This window comes from Miscanthus floridulus, unplaced genomic scaffold, assembly GCF_019320115.1.
Source record: "Miscanthus floridulus cultivar M001 unplaced genomic scaffold, ASM1932011v1 fs_118_3, whole genome shotgun sequence".
Lineage (NCBI taxonomy): Eukaryota > Viridiplantae > Streptophyta > Magnoliopsida > Poales > Poaceae > Miscanthus > Miscanthus floridulus.
The window spans coordinates 1-18495 of record NW_027096218.1 but is presented as its reverse complement, the minus strand read 5'-3'; the positions used below and the strand labels follow the sequence as shown (position 1 = coordinate 18495).

Genomic DNA, 18495 nt, shown 5'->3' with positions numbered 1-18495 from the left:
AAGCTAATATGACATGTAAAAAAAACGGACGGAGTATAAGCCATCCCAAACAGGCTCAAAATCTTGTTAGGTGGAACCACATTGCCTCTATGATAAGGTTTAAGACATGTCTAGTCCCAGTTTGATTTAACATTTCGACACCGATGGCAGCAAACCTTTCAGACATTCTGTTTTGACACAAGACACCAAAAAGTATACAGGGAACAAGCAATTTTCTCTATATAGGTAACATGCAACTGTTTTGTGATTCTAACGAAGCTCATGTAGATGAAAACATTTTATACGACCTTAATCTCCTTGAGCCAAGCTGTGTGTAGTGGGCAAGGATCTGGCTTTCCTGCTGCAAGCGCCTTCTCGGTGAGGGAGTAAAACCAACCATTCCTCCACTTGAACTGCTCCATTCAAATTAGCATATTTTAATTTAGCAGGGAATAAAACAATGTTCGGGCTTAACTTCTCAATAGATCCTCATTGGTAGGACTTGCCTCTTTCACAGCTGTAGGGAAGTGTGCCACAGCCCTGGAGTAAGCACAAAGCCGCTCCTCTATGCCTTCGTCGAATGTGAGCCCTCTCTCTGCAGCCGCAGCCGATGTTAATTCAGCTATCAGGCTCGCAACCTACCAAGATAACAGTGCAATTCAGTCTCTTGAAAAATGATCCTTGCTTCTCAGTGATAATTGGACAAAAGATAGCCAATGATTTGGACTGGTTGTAAAACATTCATGACAGAACAAACCTCAGATCGGTAATCTTTTTCCACCACACCAACAGTAGCCCCTGGATGCCGAGCACCAACAAGCATGAAAGCTGAAATCCATATCAACTTTTCTAGCATCTGCTTCTGAAAGGCTTCCTTTTCAAGCACCTGATGGGGTAGGTTGCAGCACAAATACACAATTACTACAAATGATCATAATTCAATACTTGAACATGCAAAAAAAAAGTAAGTGCAAGGACCGTTACATGAGAACATCAATAGACGTTCTAAAAAAAAAGAGAACATCAATAGACAAACATGAAAACAGTACTTTACTAATTACTAATATTTTGATTCCTATTGCAAGAAGATAATTTTGGTGATGAACCATAACTCCCTGAGCTCACTGACTTTGATGATTTTCATCATTATGGTTATTATAATGTTATTTTAATCTGGATTAGGCACAAGGAATAATAGATTGATATGGAGGATATGATGTTACACATATATAGGCAAGGATGACATAAGGTTTACAGAAGTAGAACCAATCAATGGTGACACTTGCCTCATCAAGATCAATTTATCTATCCTAGCCATATGCGCGCTAGGCCCAACAGGGGCGCACAGGCCCAGCAAGAGGAACCAGACGACAGTCCTAGAGGCTGCCGTACCCCTTTGTCTAACAGTTATGACAAGTAAATGCACAACTTTCATGATTTAAGTAATGTATTACTTGCACCTGCTATGTAATACAGTGTGCAGAAATAAGGAGGTTCCTGCAAATGTATAGGCACAGACCATGATTTTTCAAAACTTTATCTTTCGTACCCATTTTTTAGAATAAACATATTCATTTCCCTACTACTCACATCTTATAGTAGGGAGAAACCATTTTGATGCGTTGAACAAATTTTGACAGGATGAAAATAAATAATGCATAGGGAAGGGATCATGATTTATTCTAAGTTTTGTCTGACACAATTCAACGTAAGGGTCCAAACTTTTGCAAGGGCTGCCCAAACAATTCTTTTGAGTAGATATCTATCTTGTTTGCACCTTACAACAAAAAGTAATATAAAATTTGAAAATGGCCAACACAACATGGGAAATTTATGGATGAACGGAATACAGAACTTCTGAAGCAAATGCTCATAACCTCACCTTGCAGGTAAGTCCGCCGTTTTGCAGGCGGGCAGCCACTGCAGGAGCCCAGCTGCCAAATGCAGCAGTCAACCCCTCTGGGTTGGTATCAGTAATCCCATCGACTGGTGGCTCTCCAAGCTTTGATATAGCGAAGTAGGCCAAGACCTGGTTTGCGTCCACTAGACCCTTGCTCTCGAACCATGGATCCAGCATTCCATTCTGGAAGAACACCAAATCTGCTGCAATATTAGCTCACAAGTCCGAACATGCAACAACACTACACAAAAATGGTACACAATGCTGTAGTTAGCATGCATAAGATAGAACCATGGCAGATCACTTTTTGATAAAGTGACTGGAAGTGAAGCCATACTATTGATGGCAGATATTATTTACCAAACTTACATATTTCAGGAAACGAGCTTCTGTGTAATGACATCCTGAAGCTCTTCTGGAATGTTTACTATCCAAAATATTGTACTTGTGAGTGGATGCACATAGGATCTAACTGTTAGAATTTAGAAACAAAACAAATGTTACATAACTTCCCTTGAGTTTGCCAATCCATCAATGATCACTAGCTCAACTGCTAAACCTTCCATTTGTAAAATGGATCCAACCTCTTTTTTGTTACTAGATGAGGACTAGCTCAACTGCTAAACCATGACATCACACACCTGTTGTGCAGATTGTACATACAAAAAAAAATGAACTGAGTAACCAGAACAGCTTGGCTAATCCAGCTCGATTTGTTCAGTATTTCAGGCACGGTTTGCCTAAAATGCAAGCCCGATGCAAAAACACGCATAGACAGACCTGATCGCACACAAGCAGCGGCACAGAACGAACGCGGACTCCAACGAGCAAATGCTAGCGCCCACCCAAAGCACATCGGGCGGGAGAGCACAGGCAGACGAGGTGGGAGGAGTTGGAGAGCACGTACCGCGCCAGCGCGACTTGGGGGTGGCCTCGAGCACGCCGTCAAGGTCGTCGTTGCGCGTGCACACCAGTATCGGTCCGGGCGCGTCGTCGGGCACCTTCTCGCCGCGGCCCACGAGGACGTCCCCTCCTGGCGGGCCCATGGACAGCAGCGCCTGGCCTACGCGGCCGCCGCCCACCACCACGGCCGGTTGCACCGCCGTCGTCGCCATCGCCGCGGAAACCTTCGCGATCCTGCGAGCCGCCGCGGAACTAGAAGAGGAAGAGGCGGAGAGCAGGAGACAGCGGAGGGGAGGCGACGGCAGCAGCGGGGTGACGGAGACGGCGGCTTTGAGGGCCATCTCGATGGGAGTGCGAGGGGGAAGTGACGGCGTTTGGTTTTGGAGGTGGGGTGCCGTTAGCGCGGTAAACGGGAACCACCCGATTCGGGATGGGGATGCGCTTATCTTGTCGGTTTGTGGTCGACGTATGATGGGCCGTGCCGTGCTAGGCCTGTGACCTCGAATGGGCTTTCTCACGTACTACTGCCGTGGTCTGTTTTTGCTTACCTCTCTGTACTACTTGTCATTCTCTCATTTTCCTTCTCAAACTTTAAAAACGGATAGATTTAAAAAAAACGGATATCATTTTACTCATCTCATCTATGTATATCTACATAAGTAAACCTCACTAACTTTGAAGCTATGCATGTAATCTATCCATGTGTCATATTCCAATCTAGTTGCATCTTGTCTTTTTGTTGTGAGATGTTTTCAAAAACATGTTTCGAAGTAATTAGAATGCTTTGGGATTTATTTATTTTTATATTTTTCATTTTCTAGAGATAAATCTAATTTTTAGAAGCTTTTAGAGATACATTCATGGGTTCTAAATATTTTTATTTGGGGTTTGTATGTCGCAATCTATAATATTTTTCTTTGTCCTATCCCATCTATCTTTAAAGACTTTTTTCTTAGAATTTCTAGAAATTTAGAGATATTTTTTCATTGTTCAAAAATATTCTAGGATTTTTTTAAAAAAACTAAAAACAAAGATGAAAACAGTTCTAACTAGGGTACGGATGTAATTTAAATGGTTATGAAAGATGAGGGGTTAAGATGTCCAGTTTAGGATTTTGAGGAGGAAATCAAATCACACTGCAGTTGAGAGGTAAAAGTGATGTTCTTCTTTTTTATCACGGATACTTTTTTGTCTACATATTGCCTTTTAATTATCTTTGCGTCCCACATTGCTATTATCTTCTTGTCTTCTGTTTTTTTCTTTCTCTATCGCTCGATTCCTTAAATCTTTTCTTTCGTCAAAGATCATGCCATCTTTGTAGAAAAAAATGCATGTCAATTCATGTACTTTAGAAATGCCTCTTTGAGATGGGTGTCTTGGCCTCTCTCACACATAATTTCTACGTACACCACTTATGCCCAAAAAATTAACATTTATGTCTGAAAATTCAATGCTGGAGCGTGATGTTACAATGTATGGAGCTACTGCTCTTAAATCCTGATAGCGACCAGAAGCGTGTAAGGTTTGTTGTTATGAAGGTAGTAGCAATGCAAGCGACTCCTGGTGGCCTCGTGGGTGTTTCAATCTTTTGTTAGCTGGAATAGCCACTACCTCTGCAGTCTAGGAAATCACAAATATCTGTGACGACATAGAGCTTTGGAGCATTTGTGGAGGTTAGGGCTATTAGCCACGCTGGTGCTTTTGGGGCTGCTCTCATTATCCATACAAAAAATCCATTTACTAGATGGCATAGACAATGACAAGGACAAAGACGTAGTAGAAATGGCCTCTGCAATGGAAATAATGGCGTTATAGCTTTGGTAGTGTCAGTTTCCTCCATCAATAGGGTGACGAGGAAAGGGGTTGATGATGACTAACAATCCAAGTAGTATTAAACAAAAGTCCACTGATTTAATTTGAGGAACAAAGTGTATTCATCCACTGCCACCTTATTGTTTAAGCATATCCACCAGGTTCAAATCTTCATATCCATATTTTGAAATAAACATAAAAATAGATGCATCCCTTTTTTGTTACATATACCATAGACTACCACCATTATCTAAGGGGCCACCATAGGCTACCATTACTATTATCTAAGGACTCATTTGGATCTTAATATGTAATGATCCTAGCTACCAAGAGCTCCAAGCCTCCGATCGCTTCAGCTACTTTTGACTATGTTGCGGCTGCAGCTATAGGTTTAAAACTGCAACATTGTAGCACAATATTAGTGTTGCTACAACTAGATGAAATGATCGGGCTAAATTTCAAAGGGCTAAAGATTAGCCCTTTCCTTTTATCCCTTAGGGATCTAAACAGGAGGACTAAAAGGGGCTAAACTTTAACCCTCCATTAGTCCATTAGTCCCTTCAAGGTGGGCTAAAGGAGGCTAAAAGGTGTTGTGGAGGACCCAAAGATCATCTTTTAGCCACCTTTTAGCCCCTCTATCCAAATAGAGTTTAGCCCATGGGATCCAAATAGGCTCCGGGTCGCTGCCTAACCAGGCAACTATATGCTTGGGCGCCGAACCAAACTATACCCTAAAAAAGTTAAATGACATAAATGTAAGGAATGGTATTTTCTAATCAAATTCATGAAATGATCCAGTGGAAGATAATTCAACCAAATAAACACTTGATACGTCACTAAGATATTTCGCGTGCCATCAGTTTAGTCTCGTGGTTCGATTGCAAGTCTTTTTTTTTTTGAAAGATTCCATTGCAAGTCTTGCTTGATACTGTACGAGATAAGGTTCAGGCTTGAGGGTGGCAGCTCAGTTCAGTCACTTGCACAACGGATGATTCCCAAAATCCCATCCATAAAAGAATAACTGGTCACGCTCCCTCCCTGAATCGCCCGCATGCCCGGCCATGGCACTCCGGACGAAAACCCATGCAAAGAATCTTACACGCCTCCTTCCTTATGCTCCTCCTCTGCACATCAGGTGCCATCGACGAGAAGGAAGCTGAATCGCTTCTCCGATGGAAGTCCACCCTGCTGCCGGCCAACAACGGCGAGAAGCCATCACCGTCGACCCCTCTGCCCACGTGGTCGCCTACCCTGCCGACGTGCTCCTGGTCGGGCATCAAGTGCGACGCCGCAGGCCGTGTCGCCGGGCTCATCCTCCCCAGCGCCGGCCTCCACGGCACGCTTGATGCGCTCGACCTCATGGGAGGATTCCCTCTAGTCCTCAAGAGATGCACGAGTCTAATGATTCTAGATCTTGGTGAGAACAAGTTTTCTGGAACAATTCCTTCATGGATAGGATCTAGCCATCCATCGCTAAGGATCCTTCGATTACGATCAAACATGTTCCTTGGGAGCATTCCATGGCAGCTACGTATCACTGCTCTCTTCCCTACAACTGCTGGATCTGGCAGGCAATAGTTTGGTAGGTTCTATACCAAGAGGTTTCGCCAATCTGACATCCATGCAGCAGCCAAGAACAGAGTTCAACATACCGTTGGAAGTGACCTGCCAAATTTTGCATGAGTCTGTCATTTATTCGTACTTCGAACGAATCAACGTAAACTGGAAGAGGCAATACCATACTTTCGCTGGAACCATTGCGCTTATGACAGGTATCGATCTGTCAAGCAACTCTCTCTCTGGTGAAGTTCCTTCAGGGCTGACAAAACTTGAAGGTCTACGGTTCCTAAACCTGTCAAGAAATAGTTTCTCTGGCTGTATCCTGGAAGACATTGGCGGTTTCAAGAATTTGGAGTCTCTTGATTTATCTTGGAATGAACTCTCCGGCTCCATCCCTCCAAGCATCTCGCAACTGATGTCTCTTGAGTCGCTCAATCTGTCCAACAACCATCTATCAGGTGAGATACCAGCTGGTTATCAACTCCAAACACTCGCCGATCCCTCGATTTATAGCAACAACTTTGGGCTCTGTGGTTTCCCACTGAACATAGTATGTTCAAATGGTTCAAATTCTGCAACGAAGTTCAGTAGGTATTACTCCATATTAGCTGGGCTGGCATTTGGACTTTGGTTATGGTTCGGAGCACTGTTTTTCTTTAAACCTTTGAGTGTTGCAATCTTCAGCCGTGTCGATCAAATCTGATAAGGGCACACAAACAACCTTCAGCGTTAGTTTGTATGATTAGTAATGTACAGCTCTTCCAGCTCTATATTTTTTTCTGTTATTATTATTGTTATCTTGTTACAGCTCTTATTGTTTAAATAGAACTTTAATCCTGTTCACCGCTGATTCTCTGAAAGAATATAACTCATTTACTACTTGGTTGAATTAAGTTACAGGATGAAACCAGATGTCTACTGATTTTACAACCACTCCGTCAAAACAAGAAGAAGCTGGAAACGATAACGCAACAGCAAACAATCATGTTCCAGGTTGTCATATTTACATCAATAATTCGCTAAAATTAACAAACTTCTCAGTGAACAGTTGATTATTAATAAATTAAGATCAACACTAACAAAATTACTTGCTACTTAGGGATCAAAAGGTACTCAGGTAGCACGGTACCAAATTAACTGAGTCACATGTCACACGGGAGACAATACCAAGATCTCCTGGACGAATTACAGGCGCCATGGTGTTTTTAGCACACCATGGTAAAAGAACCATATAGACCTACCCCAGTATAACAGTTTCCACAAACTCAACACTATCACTATTACTCTATTAGATTTGCCTCTACCAGGACAGTAAATTTTGTGGTCCAATAACATCAGCATGAATACAAACACCCACCACCAAAAATATACAGATTCATGGTATGAAGAATAAGACCTGTGACCAGACTGCATATAAAACTCAATAATTTGGTCTTCCATCAATGAGTCTCCAAAGTCAGCGGAATTTCAACTTTCCATGTTGCAGCACTGATCTTGCCTGGCACTCAATCCTCTCTGCCCCTGCCAATCCAGTGCAAGCATCTGATGCCCCCAAGGTTACTGCAAAGTACAGATAGATAGTGCACAGGAAGGCAAGCACAAGAAGTGTTGTCAGGAGGAACCGGTGCCGCTGAACCAGTGCAGACCAACTGTCATCACGAGATGACTGAGGCTTTTTTGCAGATGATACGAAGAATATGTTTTGGGACCTCCTGTGAGGAGATGATAATGAATCAAGAACCATGGTGGTAATGTACTGGTTTGTTTGAATCCTGTCCAAAAGAGACAAGAATAATGAGCTAAGTATTTTCAAGTTCTACACTCACAAGAAAGATTGCTTAAGTGAATAAACCATCAGTAGCTCAAATCAATCACGAACATGTTAATATGCTGTGAGACTTTGGTGACTCAACTATAACTCAACAGACAGTAAACAGAGCAAACAAATAAACTAAGTTTCACATCTGGCTATACAGCTCCATTTTAATGGAAATATGATATGCACATATCTAGAACCCGAATCATGCCACATAGTAGATAATCATTTACAATTTTACTAAACAAGCACTGTCTTCTTCAATAATATGGGTAGTTCTATATCCATTTTTGAAAGGGGAAACATGTCACTCTCTGATTCAAATATATTTCAGTGTATGTTGCATAGTTCATATTTCACAATTCACAATTTTCTCCCCATTCTTAAATTCAAATCAGAATAATATATTAAGAGAAAAAAAAATCTAAGGAGCTATAGAACACAGAGATAAAAACATCTGGCTAAGAAAGTTTCAGTACATTTCTTTAGGGAAGGAGAGGATCTATTTTGTGATGAACAGAACAGAAAGGGTTAAGAATGATTCAAGTTACTCCAACTCATCGATGTTTGAGTAAACAGAAAACAAAACAGAACTGGAATTTCAAATAATGATTGCTGTTTGAAATGCCTGATTTCGCTGGACTTTCCAGTCCATGAAAAACACAGAAAAAGAAAATCTTTCCACTGTCAAAACTGCCAGCAGAACCTTAATGGATAATCATCATTTCTGGAAAAGAATTATAACCTACTGTATCACATCAGTCATAAAAAAAATCAAAGTTAAAGAGAGTCTGAACATTAATGGACAAGCAACATTTCTGGAATCATCATCACCTATTGTGCCACGTGACAATCCAAGGCTCCTAGGCATAATAAGTTAATAACATCAAAACATACCAGGATCTATTACTAGAATTCTGTACACATTGAAATTCTAGTACACCATTGGGTGCAACATCAGTTCATCACAAAAGGCAGCACTAAAAGCATGTGCAAGCATACAGTTTCCTGGCACAAGCAGCATGGTTTAATTGTCACATAGGAGAAAGCTAGTTCATTAAGTAAAGAAACTACAAGAGACAGTGCATGTTCCCCACCTCTCTGAATTCCAATAAATCAGAAAACATACGTGATACCAAAATAATAAATCAGGAGCCCAATATCACTTTTTTACAAGTGAGGGCCAAAAGTCCATTGTATATAAGGTAAGTGGGCAGTGAGCACTAAACTAAAGCTGACATGTTTATCCATGACAGCATGAAAGGCCAAAAATATATATTAAAAAAATTACCACAGCTACTATCCTGAAAGAAATTAGAGGATTCAAATGCGCTACTATCTATATCCTTGCCCGGAGCTTTTGAATTGTGGGGATAAAAAAAGCCAACTAAAGTTCAGGTAGCACAGTCTTTGTTGAGAGTGGGATTGCTGAAGTGGAAGTGCAGAACGACACTGTGCAATGCATAGCGAAAACGACTCCTTAATGCGGCACTATCGTGGTCCTTATCGCAATGGAATCCTAGATTTTTTTCCTGCGTGTTGAAGGCTGAAACAAAAACATCCAAATCAGTTCTTTTCCCCCTAATGGATCATAGATCCAGGCCAGAAGCAGAACAAATCGGCAACTAGTTTCGCCAATCTAACATCCATGCAGCAGCCAAGAACAGAGTTCAACATACCGTTGGAAGTGACCTGCCAAATTTTGCATGAGTCTGTCATTTATTCGTACTTCGAACGAATCAACGTAAACTGGAAGAGGCAATACCATACTTTCGCTGGAACCATTGCGCTTATGACAGGTATCGATCTGTCAAGCAACTCTCTCTCTGGTGAAGTTCCTTCAGGGCTGACAAAACTTGAAGGTCTACGGTTCCTAAACCTGTCAAGAAATCGTTTCTCTGGCTGTATCCGGAAGACATTGGCGGTTTCAAGAATTTGGAGTCTCTTGATTTATCTTGGAATGAACTCTCCGGCTCCATCCCTCCAAGCATCTCGCAGCTGATGTCTCTTGATTCGCTCAATCTGTCCAACAACCATCTATCAGGTGAGATACCAGCTGGTTATCAACTCCAAACACTCGCCGATCCCTCGATTTATAGCAACAACTTTGGGCTCTGTGGTTTCCCACTGAACATAGTATGTTCAAATGGTTCAAATTCTGCAACGAAGTTCAGTAGGTATTACTCCATATTAGCTGGGCTGGCATTTGGACTTTGGTTATGGTTCGGAGCACTGTTTTTCTTTAAACCTTTGAGTGTGCAATCTTCAGCCGTGTCGATCAAATCTGATAAGGGCACACAAACAACCTTCAGCGTTAGTTTGTATGATTAGTAATGTACAGCTCTTCCAGCTCTATTTTTTTCTGTTATTATTATTGTTATCTTGTTACAGCTCTTATTGTTTAAATAGAACTTTAATCCTGTTCACCGCTGATTCTCTGAAAGAATATAACTCATTTACTACTTGGTTGAATTAAGTTACAGGATGAAACCATGTCTACTGATTTTACAACCACTCCGTCAAAACAAGAAGAACTGGAAACGATAACGCAACAGCAAACAATCATGTTCCAGGTTGTCATATTTACATCAATAATTCGCTAAAATTAACAAACTTCTCAGTGAACAGTTTAATAAATTAAGATCAACACTAACAAAATTATTTGCTACTTAGGGATCAAAGGGTACTCAGGTAGCACGGTACCAAATTAACTGAGTCACATGTCACACGGGAGACAACGGCGTGTTCGGCTGAACATGTCTGTTTCAGCTTATTCTCTCACAGAACACTATTAAATCATCCAAAATAAGTCGAACTACAGTGGACAAGGGTACCAGCCGAACACCCCACCAAGATCTCCTGGACGAATTACAGGCGCCATGGTGTTTTTAGCACACCATGGTAAAAGAACCATGTAGACCTACCCCAGTATAACAGTTTCCACAAACTCAACACTATCACTATTACTCTATTAGATTTGCCTCTACCAGTACAGTAAATTTTGTGGTCCAATAACATCAGCATGAATACAAACCACCCACCACCAAAAATATACAGATTCATTCATGGTATGAAGAATAAGACCTGTGACCAGACTGCATATAAAACTCAATAATTTGGTCTTCCATCAATGAGTCTCCAAAGTCAGCGGAATTTCAACTTTCCATGTTGCAGCACTGATCTTGCCTGGCACTCAATCCTCTCTGCCCCTGCCAATCCAGTGCAAGCATCTGATGCCCCCAAGGTTACTGCAAAGTACAGATAGATAGTGCACAGGAAGGCAAGCACAAGAAGTGTTGTCAGGAGGAACCGGTGCCGCTCAACCAGTGCAGACCAACTGTCATCACGAGATGACTGAGGCTTTTTTGCAGATGACACGAAGAATGTGTTTTGGGACCTCCTGTGAGGAGATGATAATGAATCAAGAACCATGGTGGTAATGTACTGGTTTGTTTGAATCCTGTCCAAAAGAGACAAGAATAATGAACTAAGTATTTTCAAGCTCTACACTCACAAGAAAGATTGCTTAAGTGAATAAACCATCAGTAGCTCAAATCAATCACGAACATGTTAATATGCTGTGAGACTTTGGTGACTCGACTAGAACTCAACAGACAGTAAACAGAGCAAACAAATAAACTAAGTTTCACATCTGGCTATACAGCTCCATTTTAATGGAAATATGATATGCACATATCTTGAACCCGAATCATGCCACATAGTAGATAATCATTTACAATTTTACTAAACAAGCACTGTCTTCTTCGATAATATGGGTAGTTCTATATCCATTTTTGAAAGGGGAAACATGTCACTCACTGATTCAAATATATTTCAGTGTATGTTGCATAGTTCATATTTCACAATTCACAATTCACAATTTTCTCCCCATTCTTAAATTCAAATCAGAATAATATATTAAGAGGAGAAAAAAAATCTAAGGAGCTATAGAACACAGAGATAAAAACATCTGGCTAAGAAAGTTTCAGTACATTTCTTTAGGGAAGGAGAGGATCTATTTTGTGATGGACAGAACAGAAAGGGATAAAAATGATTCAAGTTACTCCAACTCATCGATGTTTGAGTAAACAGAAAACACAACAGAACTGGAATTTCAAATAATGATTGCTGTTTGAAATGCCTGATTTCGCTGGATTTTCCAGTCCATGAAAAAACAGAAAAAGAAAATCTTTCCACTGTCAAAACTGCCAGCAGAACCTTAATGGATAATCATCATTTCTGGAAAAGAATTATAACCTACTGTATCACATCAGTCATAAAAAAAAAATCAAAGTTAAAGAGAGTCTGAACATTAATGGACAAGCAACATTTCTGGAATCATCATCACCTATTGTGCCACGTGACAATCCAAGGCTCCTAGGCATAATAAGTTAATAACATCAAAACAAACCAGGATCTATTACTAGAACTCTGTACTCATTGAAATTCTAGTAAACCACTGGGCGCAACATCAGTTCATCACAAAAGGCAGCACTAAAAGCATGTGCAAGCATACAGTTTCCTGGCACAAGGAGCATGGTTTAATTGTCACAAAGGAGAAAGCTAGTTCATTAAGTAAAGAAACTACAAGAGACAGTGCATGTTCCCCACCTCTCTGAATTCCAATAAATCGGAAAACATACGTGATACCAAAATAATAAATCAGGAGCCCAATATCACTTTTTTACAAGTGAGGGCCAAAAGTCCATTGTATATAAGGTAATTGGGCAGTGAGCACTAAACTAAAGCTCACATGTTTATCCATGACAGCATGAAAGGCCAAAAATATATATTAAAAAAATTACCACAGCTACTATCCTGAAAGAAATTAGAGGATTCAAATGCGCTACTATCTATATCCTTGCCCGGAACTTTTGAATTATGGGGATAAAAAAAGTCAACTAAAGTTCAGGTAGCACAGTCTTTGTTGAGAGTGGGATTGCTGAAGTGGAAGTGCAGAACGACACTGTGCAATGCATAGCGAAAACGACTCCTTAATGCGGCACTATCGTGGTCCCTATCGCAATGGAATCCCAGATTTTTTTTTTCTGCGTGTTGAAGGCTGAAACAAAAACATCCAAATCAGTTCTTTTCCCCCTAATGGATCAAAGATCCAGGCCAGAAGCAGAACAAATCGGCAACTATACTGAGAGCACATAGTACTATTACGCACCATCTATTCCGATTCACATTGACCCAAATTGATAATTCTGATTTAGTTTGAAGAAAACATTTAACCACGGAAGCATTAATAACGACTGAGGTACATTGGCGGAACGCACCGGGGTCCGGGGCAAATCCTAGAAAGAAATCGTTAAAATAAAAACCGACTGACTGGAAATGTAAGCGGAGGTTTGGATTCCAGCGCTCTCACATCAAAGAAGGGAGAGAATCCCGCAGGCCGAAACGAAACGAACAAGCAAGGCCATCCTATCCCTATCCGAACCGGCGAAGATGACTGGAAGGGGAACATACAACCCCGTTCGGATCTCCACTCCATGCCAGAGGCGTCCAGCGTAGGGAGGGGGTGCGGACGCCTGCCGACGGGGAAGGAATGGAGGAAAGAGACGCGGTTGCGGCTGAAGGAAAGAAGATGCATACCTGGATCTGGATCGGGGCGTGGCCGGCCGGCGCCGAGGGCGGTGGGGGGACGGAGCGGACGCGGCGGCCCTTGGAAAGGGAGAGAGGCCGAGGCGGGGCCCCGGTGAACCGTCCGAATATTGACGACGGCCGAGGAGGGGGGAAGTCCGGTAAAACTACCTCTCAAACAGGATTAGGATTAAAGATGGATGGGCGTGTCCACTCGCGTGTGTATATCCTTTTATTATTATCATCAGATTGTTTAATATTCTTTCCAATGTTTTAATCAGATACTGTACGCGTGGATCTTTTTACAAATATATAAACAGAATTTAATGCCTTATCTCGGTCGTTCATTGGTTGGTAGAGGAAAAAAAACTATTATTAGAATACATTTTTAGAGGAAATGTACAATTATCATATGATAGCATACTGATGTTTGTAGAATTATTAGGCAAGTCTTAATGGGTTTCATGAGCATTAAATCAACTGGCACAGTGTTAATAAAGAGAGATATAATAAAAATTGTATGGGATGAAAGAAGTTTTATGAAGACGAAACTTGTTTATATATACTGTTTCTAACAAGTAGAAGTCTTGAGATAAAACTCGCCTATTAGAGCAAACATTTACACCTTGTGCTCGTTACTTGATAATGTCATACTCAGACATTATTTGGCATATAAAAAGTGGTTCCTTTATTGCATATTGTGAGAAATAAACTGCTTACAAACTGGTGCTAGAATTATTACAGGGAATCATAGGTAGGGCTATGCAAATGCACACCGCCATTGCCGCTGGTGCACTCCACTCAGATATGCCTGGCGCCACACAACTGAAGACAACTTTGTTTTTGTTTAGGCCGGATTAGGGGAAGGTCAGTACTGTACGGGAGCCTGGCCGAACAAAAACCTAGCCATAATAACCTTTTGGCTGTTCTGGTGTTCTCTTGTCAACATGACAACAAAAACTTCCGGTTCCTAAAGAGTGCAGTTTTCTTTGTTTTTTAGTCAACTAATCTTAAGATGCACCAAATATGTAAATGTTAATATTTATAATACCAAACAAATATAATTACATTAACCATGGAATATATTTTATAGTAGACATATTTTGAGATATAGATTTTGAGATTGTTTTTTATAAACTCTGTTAAACTTAATAGTTTGATTATTCTAAATCTAAAATTGTTTTTTTTCGGAACAAAGGACATACATAAATCCTGACGTGTAACAGGTATGCCACCAGCAAAACTTATTTCAAGAGAAACCATTATCAACATGCATGCACAGTGCGGAGCTCGGCCATGAACGCAGAGGGGGGCAATATGATGTAAAATGCAAGAAGAGAGGGGCATATTAATATTTCGTTAACAACTAAAGCAGAAAGCTAAGACCTTCATTAAGAATTGATGGTGGGGGCCATGGTCCACTATGCCCTCGCGAAGCTCCACCTGTGTGCAAGCATTATCGAAATGCAACACACACGGTATCCTGCATGACGAGAACCACAAGTCGAATGAAAAATTATCCCCCTTTTCAGATTAATTGCAACACCAAAATTTGGAAAAAGAAACTAGGGTAAATATTTTTTATGGTAGAACCATGCGCTATTTCCCGCTCAACCATCTTTTAGTGTCCGTCCCTTTGTTTCAAGTTTCCTAACGTTGAACGAAGAAACTCTTGGCAGCGAAGAAACGCCATTCATGCCAATTATGACTTAAAAAAAAGATATATTTCCTTTTTTTATATTTCTTCAAGAGCTGTAGTTGACGGCTATTCCATACCTCTGTGCGCCCTTGATTCTTTATAAAAACGAAAATTTGATGATTCTAGAAAGAATGTACTATTCTCTGTTTAATCATAATAAGTTGTTCTAGCTTTTAGTTATATAGGTTTTGTTATACACCAACAGATATAGGGTATATCTAACTAGTAACTACTTTAATTTGGAACGAAGGTACAGTCGTGGAAAAAGACAGATTCACCAAAACGTAGCAGATCTGCTCCAGACATGACACAACAATAATGACCAGAGCTTCCCTCTTACGTCAAGCATGTCAGAAAAGCTAGGAAATACAACAGCAAAACATGAGCTATTGTTAGCCTTTTTCATTCAGAAAATTCAGTGAAAGCTTTTAGCCTATTATTTGGTTAATGTAGTAAATTCCGCTGCTTTTTAGCTTTATAGGCCTCTCTGAAGGTTTGGAAACATGTGATACAATACAATTTTCCCCTATAGATTGAGCCATTTTATGGATCAGCCACCTGTAAGCAAAAATGCCCTTACATAGCTTTATTTCATATTTACATTTACATGCATCACTGTTGGAAAAGCTTCGCTTCTCAGTTGCCTATGTAAGCCATGTGGGGCGACTACAAGAATTTCAAATATGAGTTGCAGAAGCCTTCAGCTTATTATGCCAGTACATCACCACCATTATCTAGACCTTGTAAGGGCAGCTGCTGCTGTTGCCGCAATCTCATTTCGAAGTCCTCCAAATATTCTCTACTGTTGATCTCTGTCAACCTGTAAAAGCACAAGGCATAACAGAAGGCATCAGTTAAATACGAGCTTAACGGGTTGATTGTGAATTGTGAATTGTGATTCGACATGGCAGGCAGAGCACCAATCTGAAATCTATATACATTAGCAAACACACATTTCCAGTACCTGCTAATCGTACGATCCTTGGCAAATCCTAGCTCATTGTCCACACATAGGTCAGGATCGTCACTTTTCTGTGAGCGCGAAGATCTTGGTGAAACCTTCTGTGCTTCAGCAACAGTCACGATATTCTCAAACAGATCTATCGGTCCAGCCTCAGCTGTACATAACAACCTTGCTTTGTTCTCGTACATAACCTAAAAAAACATTCATTATTTGAAGATAAGTACATGTAGTACAATATGCAAAATCTATTGGTGGAGAGGGGAAATGCATTTTTGTTGTTTATATTCAAGTATAATTTTGAAGTATGACGGACTACTGCATGTAATGAGATCTAATCTATGATAAAACCTCCTTATACCAACACTGAATGTTAGTTTTGAGGTGTCTTCAGTTGAAATATAGAAAAACAAAACATTGTCTGCTCATATTGAGGCCGAGACAAACTTAAACATAATAAAATGAGACATAACAAGGACCATACATCAATCAGTGTGACGAAACGATAAGCTGATGTTCTGTTACTAGACCCAAACTTTGGAACACCATCAAGTGCCAGGGTGTGAAATTTTTCTGCACAGCAACGTTTGGTTATCAGTTAGGTTATGTCAAGAGTAAATTTCGTAATCCAAATACTAGAAATTACATTGCAGAAATATACTTACTAAAGAGTCCAAAATAATCTGCTGCGCCTAAAGGTTTATCACAAAGATCTTCAAAAGGAAAATACGCACAACCATTTGCTCCAAGGGGAACCTGCAAAGTCATGTTTAAGTAATATATAAAAAATAATGTGTTTTAGTGGGTTGCTTTTGAATGCTTCTACCATACGTCCATACCAGTAATTTCCGTCCCATAATTACTTCAACAGTTTGTGGGCTGGGTTCCTCATCTCCAATTAAAGACTGGAGCCTCTGTTTCAGAAGCGTACCGTAATGTTTTCCGACGAAATAGAAACCTTGCTCAGCCTGCTCAGATATCAGTTCAAAGATATCAGATAACTAGATAAGGGAAGGGGGGAAGAAACCAAGGACTACTAGTAGCTTGCAGAAGTTGGTAACATACAGAACCCATTTGGCGATAGTCCACCGCAGATCCAATGGGGTGCACGATGCACCTTTCCTGCAATGGTCCACAAAAGTAAACACCACCATACTAGCATATTAAACTTCGATTGACAATGCAGAGAAATTGATAAATGTGAAACCACTCATACTTTCAAGGTGTCAATAAATGGCAAGAAAAGGTCCCGTTGTAAGCCACCTTCATAAAGCTTATCTGGAGCGCGGTTAGAAGTCGAAACAAGAATCTGAGCACAAGACATGCAAATAAATCCATGTCAAAAGTTGGTGTATTGTATAGATAACCTGAGTAATTAGTCCCCATAAGAAAAGGGAAGAAAATAGTAGCCACATACAACGCCTTTGCTGAACAATTGTCTAAACAGCCGGTTCAGAATCATAGCATCAGCAACATCAGTTACCTGTGCAGTATAGTTGGGCTTGTTACAAACATATATATTGGGACATTGTTGGAATATATAACCTCAGAAAAGTGTACCATAAACTCATCAAGACATAATATGATGGCCTCATCTGAAATCTCAGCTGCTACAACATCAAGGGGATCTGAAACACCTTTATGCATCTGCATATAGACAAGTGTCATGACAATGATTATCATATCTTCCTGAAGCTTGGAGCAGGGCACTTATGAAGGCAGTTTGCACATAAACAAATTACCTGAAGATGACTATGTACGTTCAACATGAAATCATGAAAGTGAATACTTTTTTTCTCCAGTTAGATGGCCTGCCAAGACACAATAATATCAGTTATCTAAAGTGAAGAATGCGTGCAAGTACCAACTTTTTGTCTGAATATTATTGTAAAAAGCCATGAGATTTGTATGAAAACTCTGTCGTTTCCAGATTATTGGGAACAAAACTATCTTGCTGAATGTATAAAATGACAAGAAAGATATGCCAGCATTTCATTCTTTCCATCTAGTTTATCCATCAACAAGAGAAATATGACAGGATATCTGTTGGCCACGGGCACTACAGATTCCATCTAAAAAATGAGAGAACTGCAAAGGCATCAGGCACAAATTTTGTCTATTTGCTTATCTTTCATCTAAGTCATTTATCCTGGGAGTCCATAAATTGGAATAGCCCCTGCATCGCGTAAATTTCGTGATATGTTCTACAGAATGTGCTGGGAGATAATCAGGGAAGATTTATAAACTTCACAATCAATCCCAAAATCAGAAAGCCT

General features: G+C 40.4%; 2 protein-coding genes and 1 pseudogene across 2 annotated transcripts; 1 reads left to right on the top strand and 2 right to left on the bottom strand.

The window, feature by feature from the left end:
* Window positions 1-63: 63 nt before the first annotated feature.
* Window positions 64-3123, bottom strand: LOC136530401 (uncharacterized). The gene is made up of 5 exons (XM_066523144.1): window positions 2787-3123; window positions 1862-2079; window positions 737-865; window positions 486-617; window positions 64-392 (listed from the first exon to the last, which is right to left on the bottom strand). The coding sequence occupies exons 1-5, from the start codon at window positions 3121-3123 to the stop codon at window positions 279-281; spliced, it is 930 nt and encodes a 309-aa protein (XP_066379241.1). The 3' UTR covers window positions 64-278.
* Window positions 3124-5472: 2349 nt separating this feature from the next.
* LOC136530398 (receptor-like protein EIX2) lies at window positions 5473-10301 on the top strand (annotated as a pseudogene).
* Window positions 10302-15752: 5451 nt separating this feature from the next.
* Window positions 15753-18373, bottom strand: LOC136530400 (uncharacterized). Its single transcript, XM_066523143.1, has 10 exons — window positions 17962-18373; window positions 17780-17866; window positions 17637-17702; window positions 17436-17528; window positions 17285-17341; window positions 17059-17187; window positions 16885-16975; window positions 16704-16792; window positions 16223-16413; window positions 15753-16078 (listed from the first exon to the last, which is right to left on the bottom strand). The coding sequence occupies exons 1-10, from the start codon at window positions 17986-17988 to the stop codon at window positions 15967-15969; spliced, it is 942 nt and encodes a 313-aa protein (XP_066379240.1). The 5' UTR covers window positions 17989-18373; the 3' UTR covers window positions 15753-15966.
* Window positions 18374-18495: the final 122 nt, after the last annotated feature.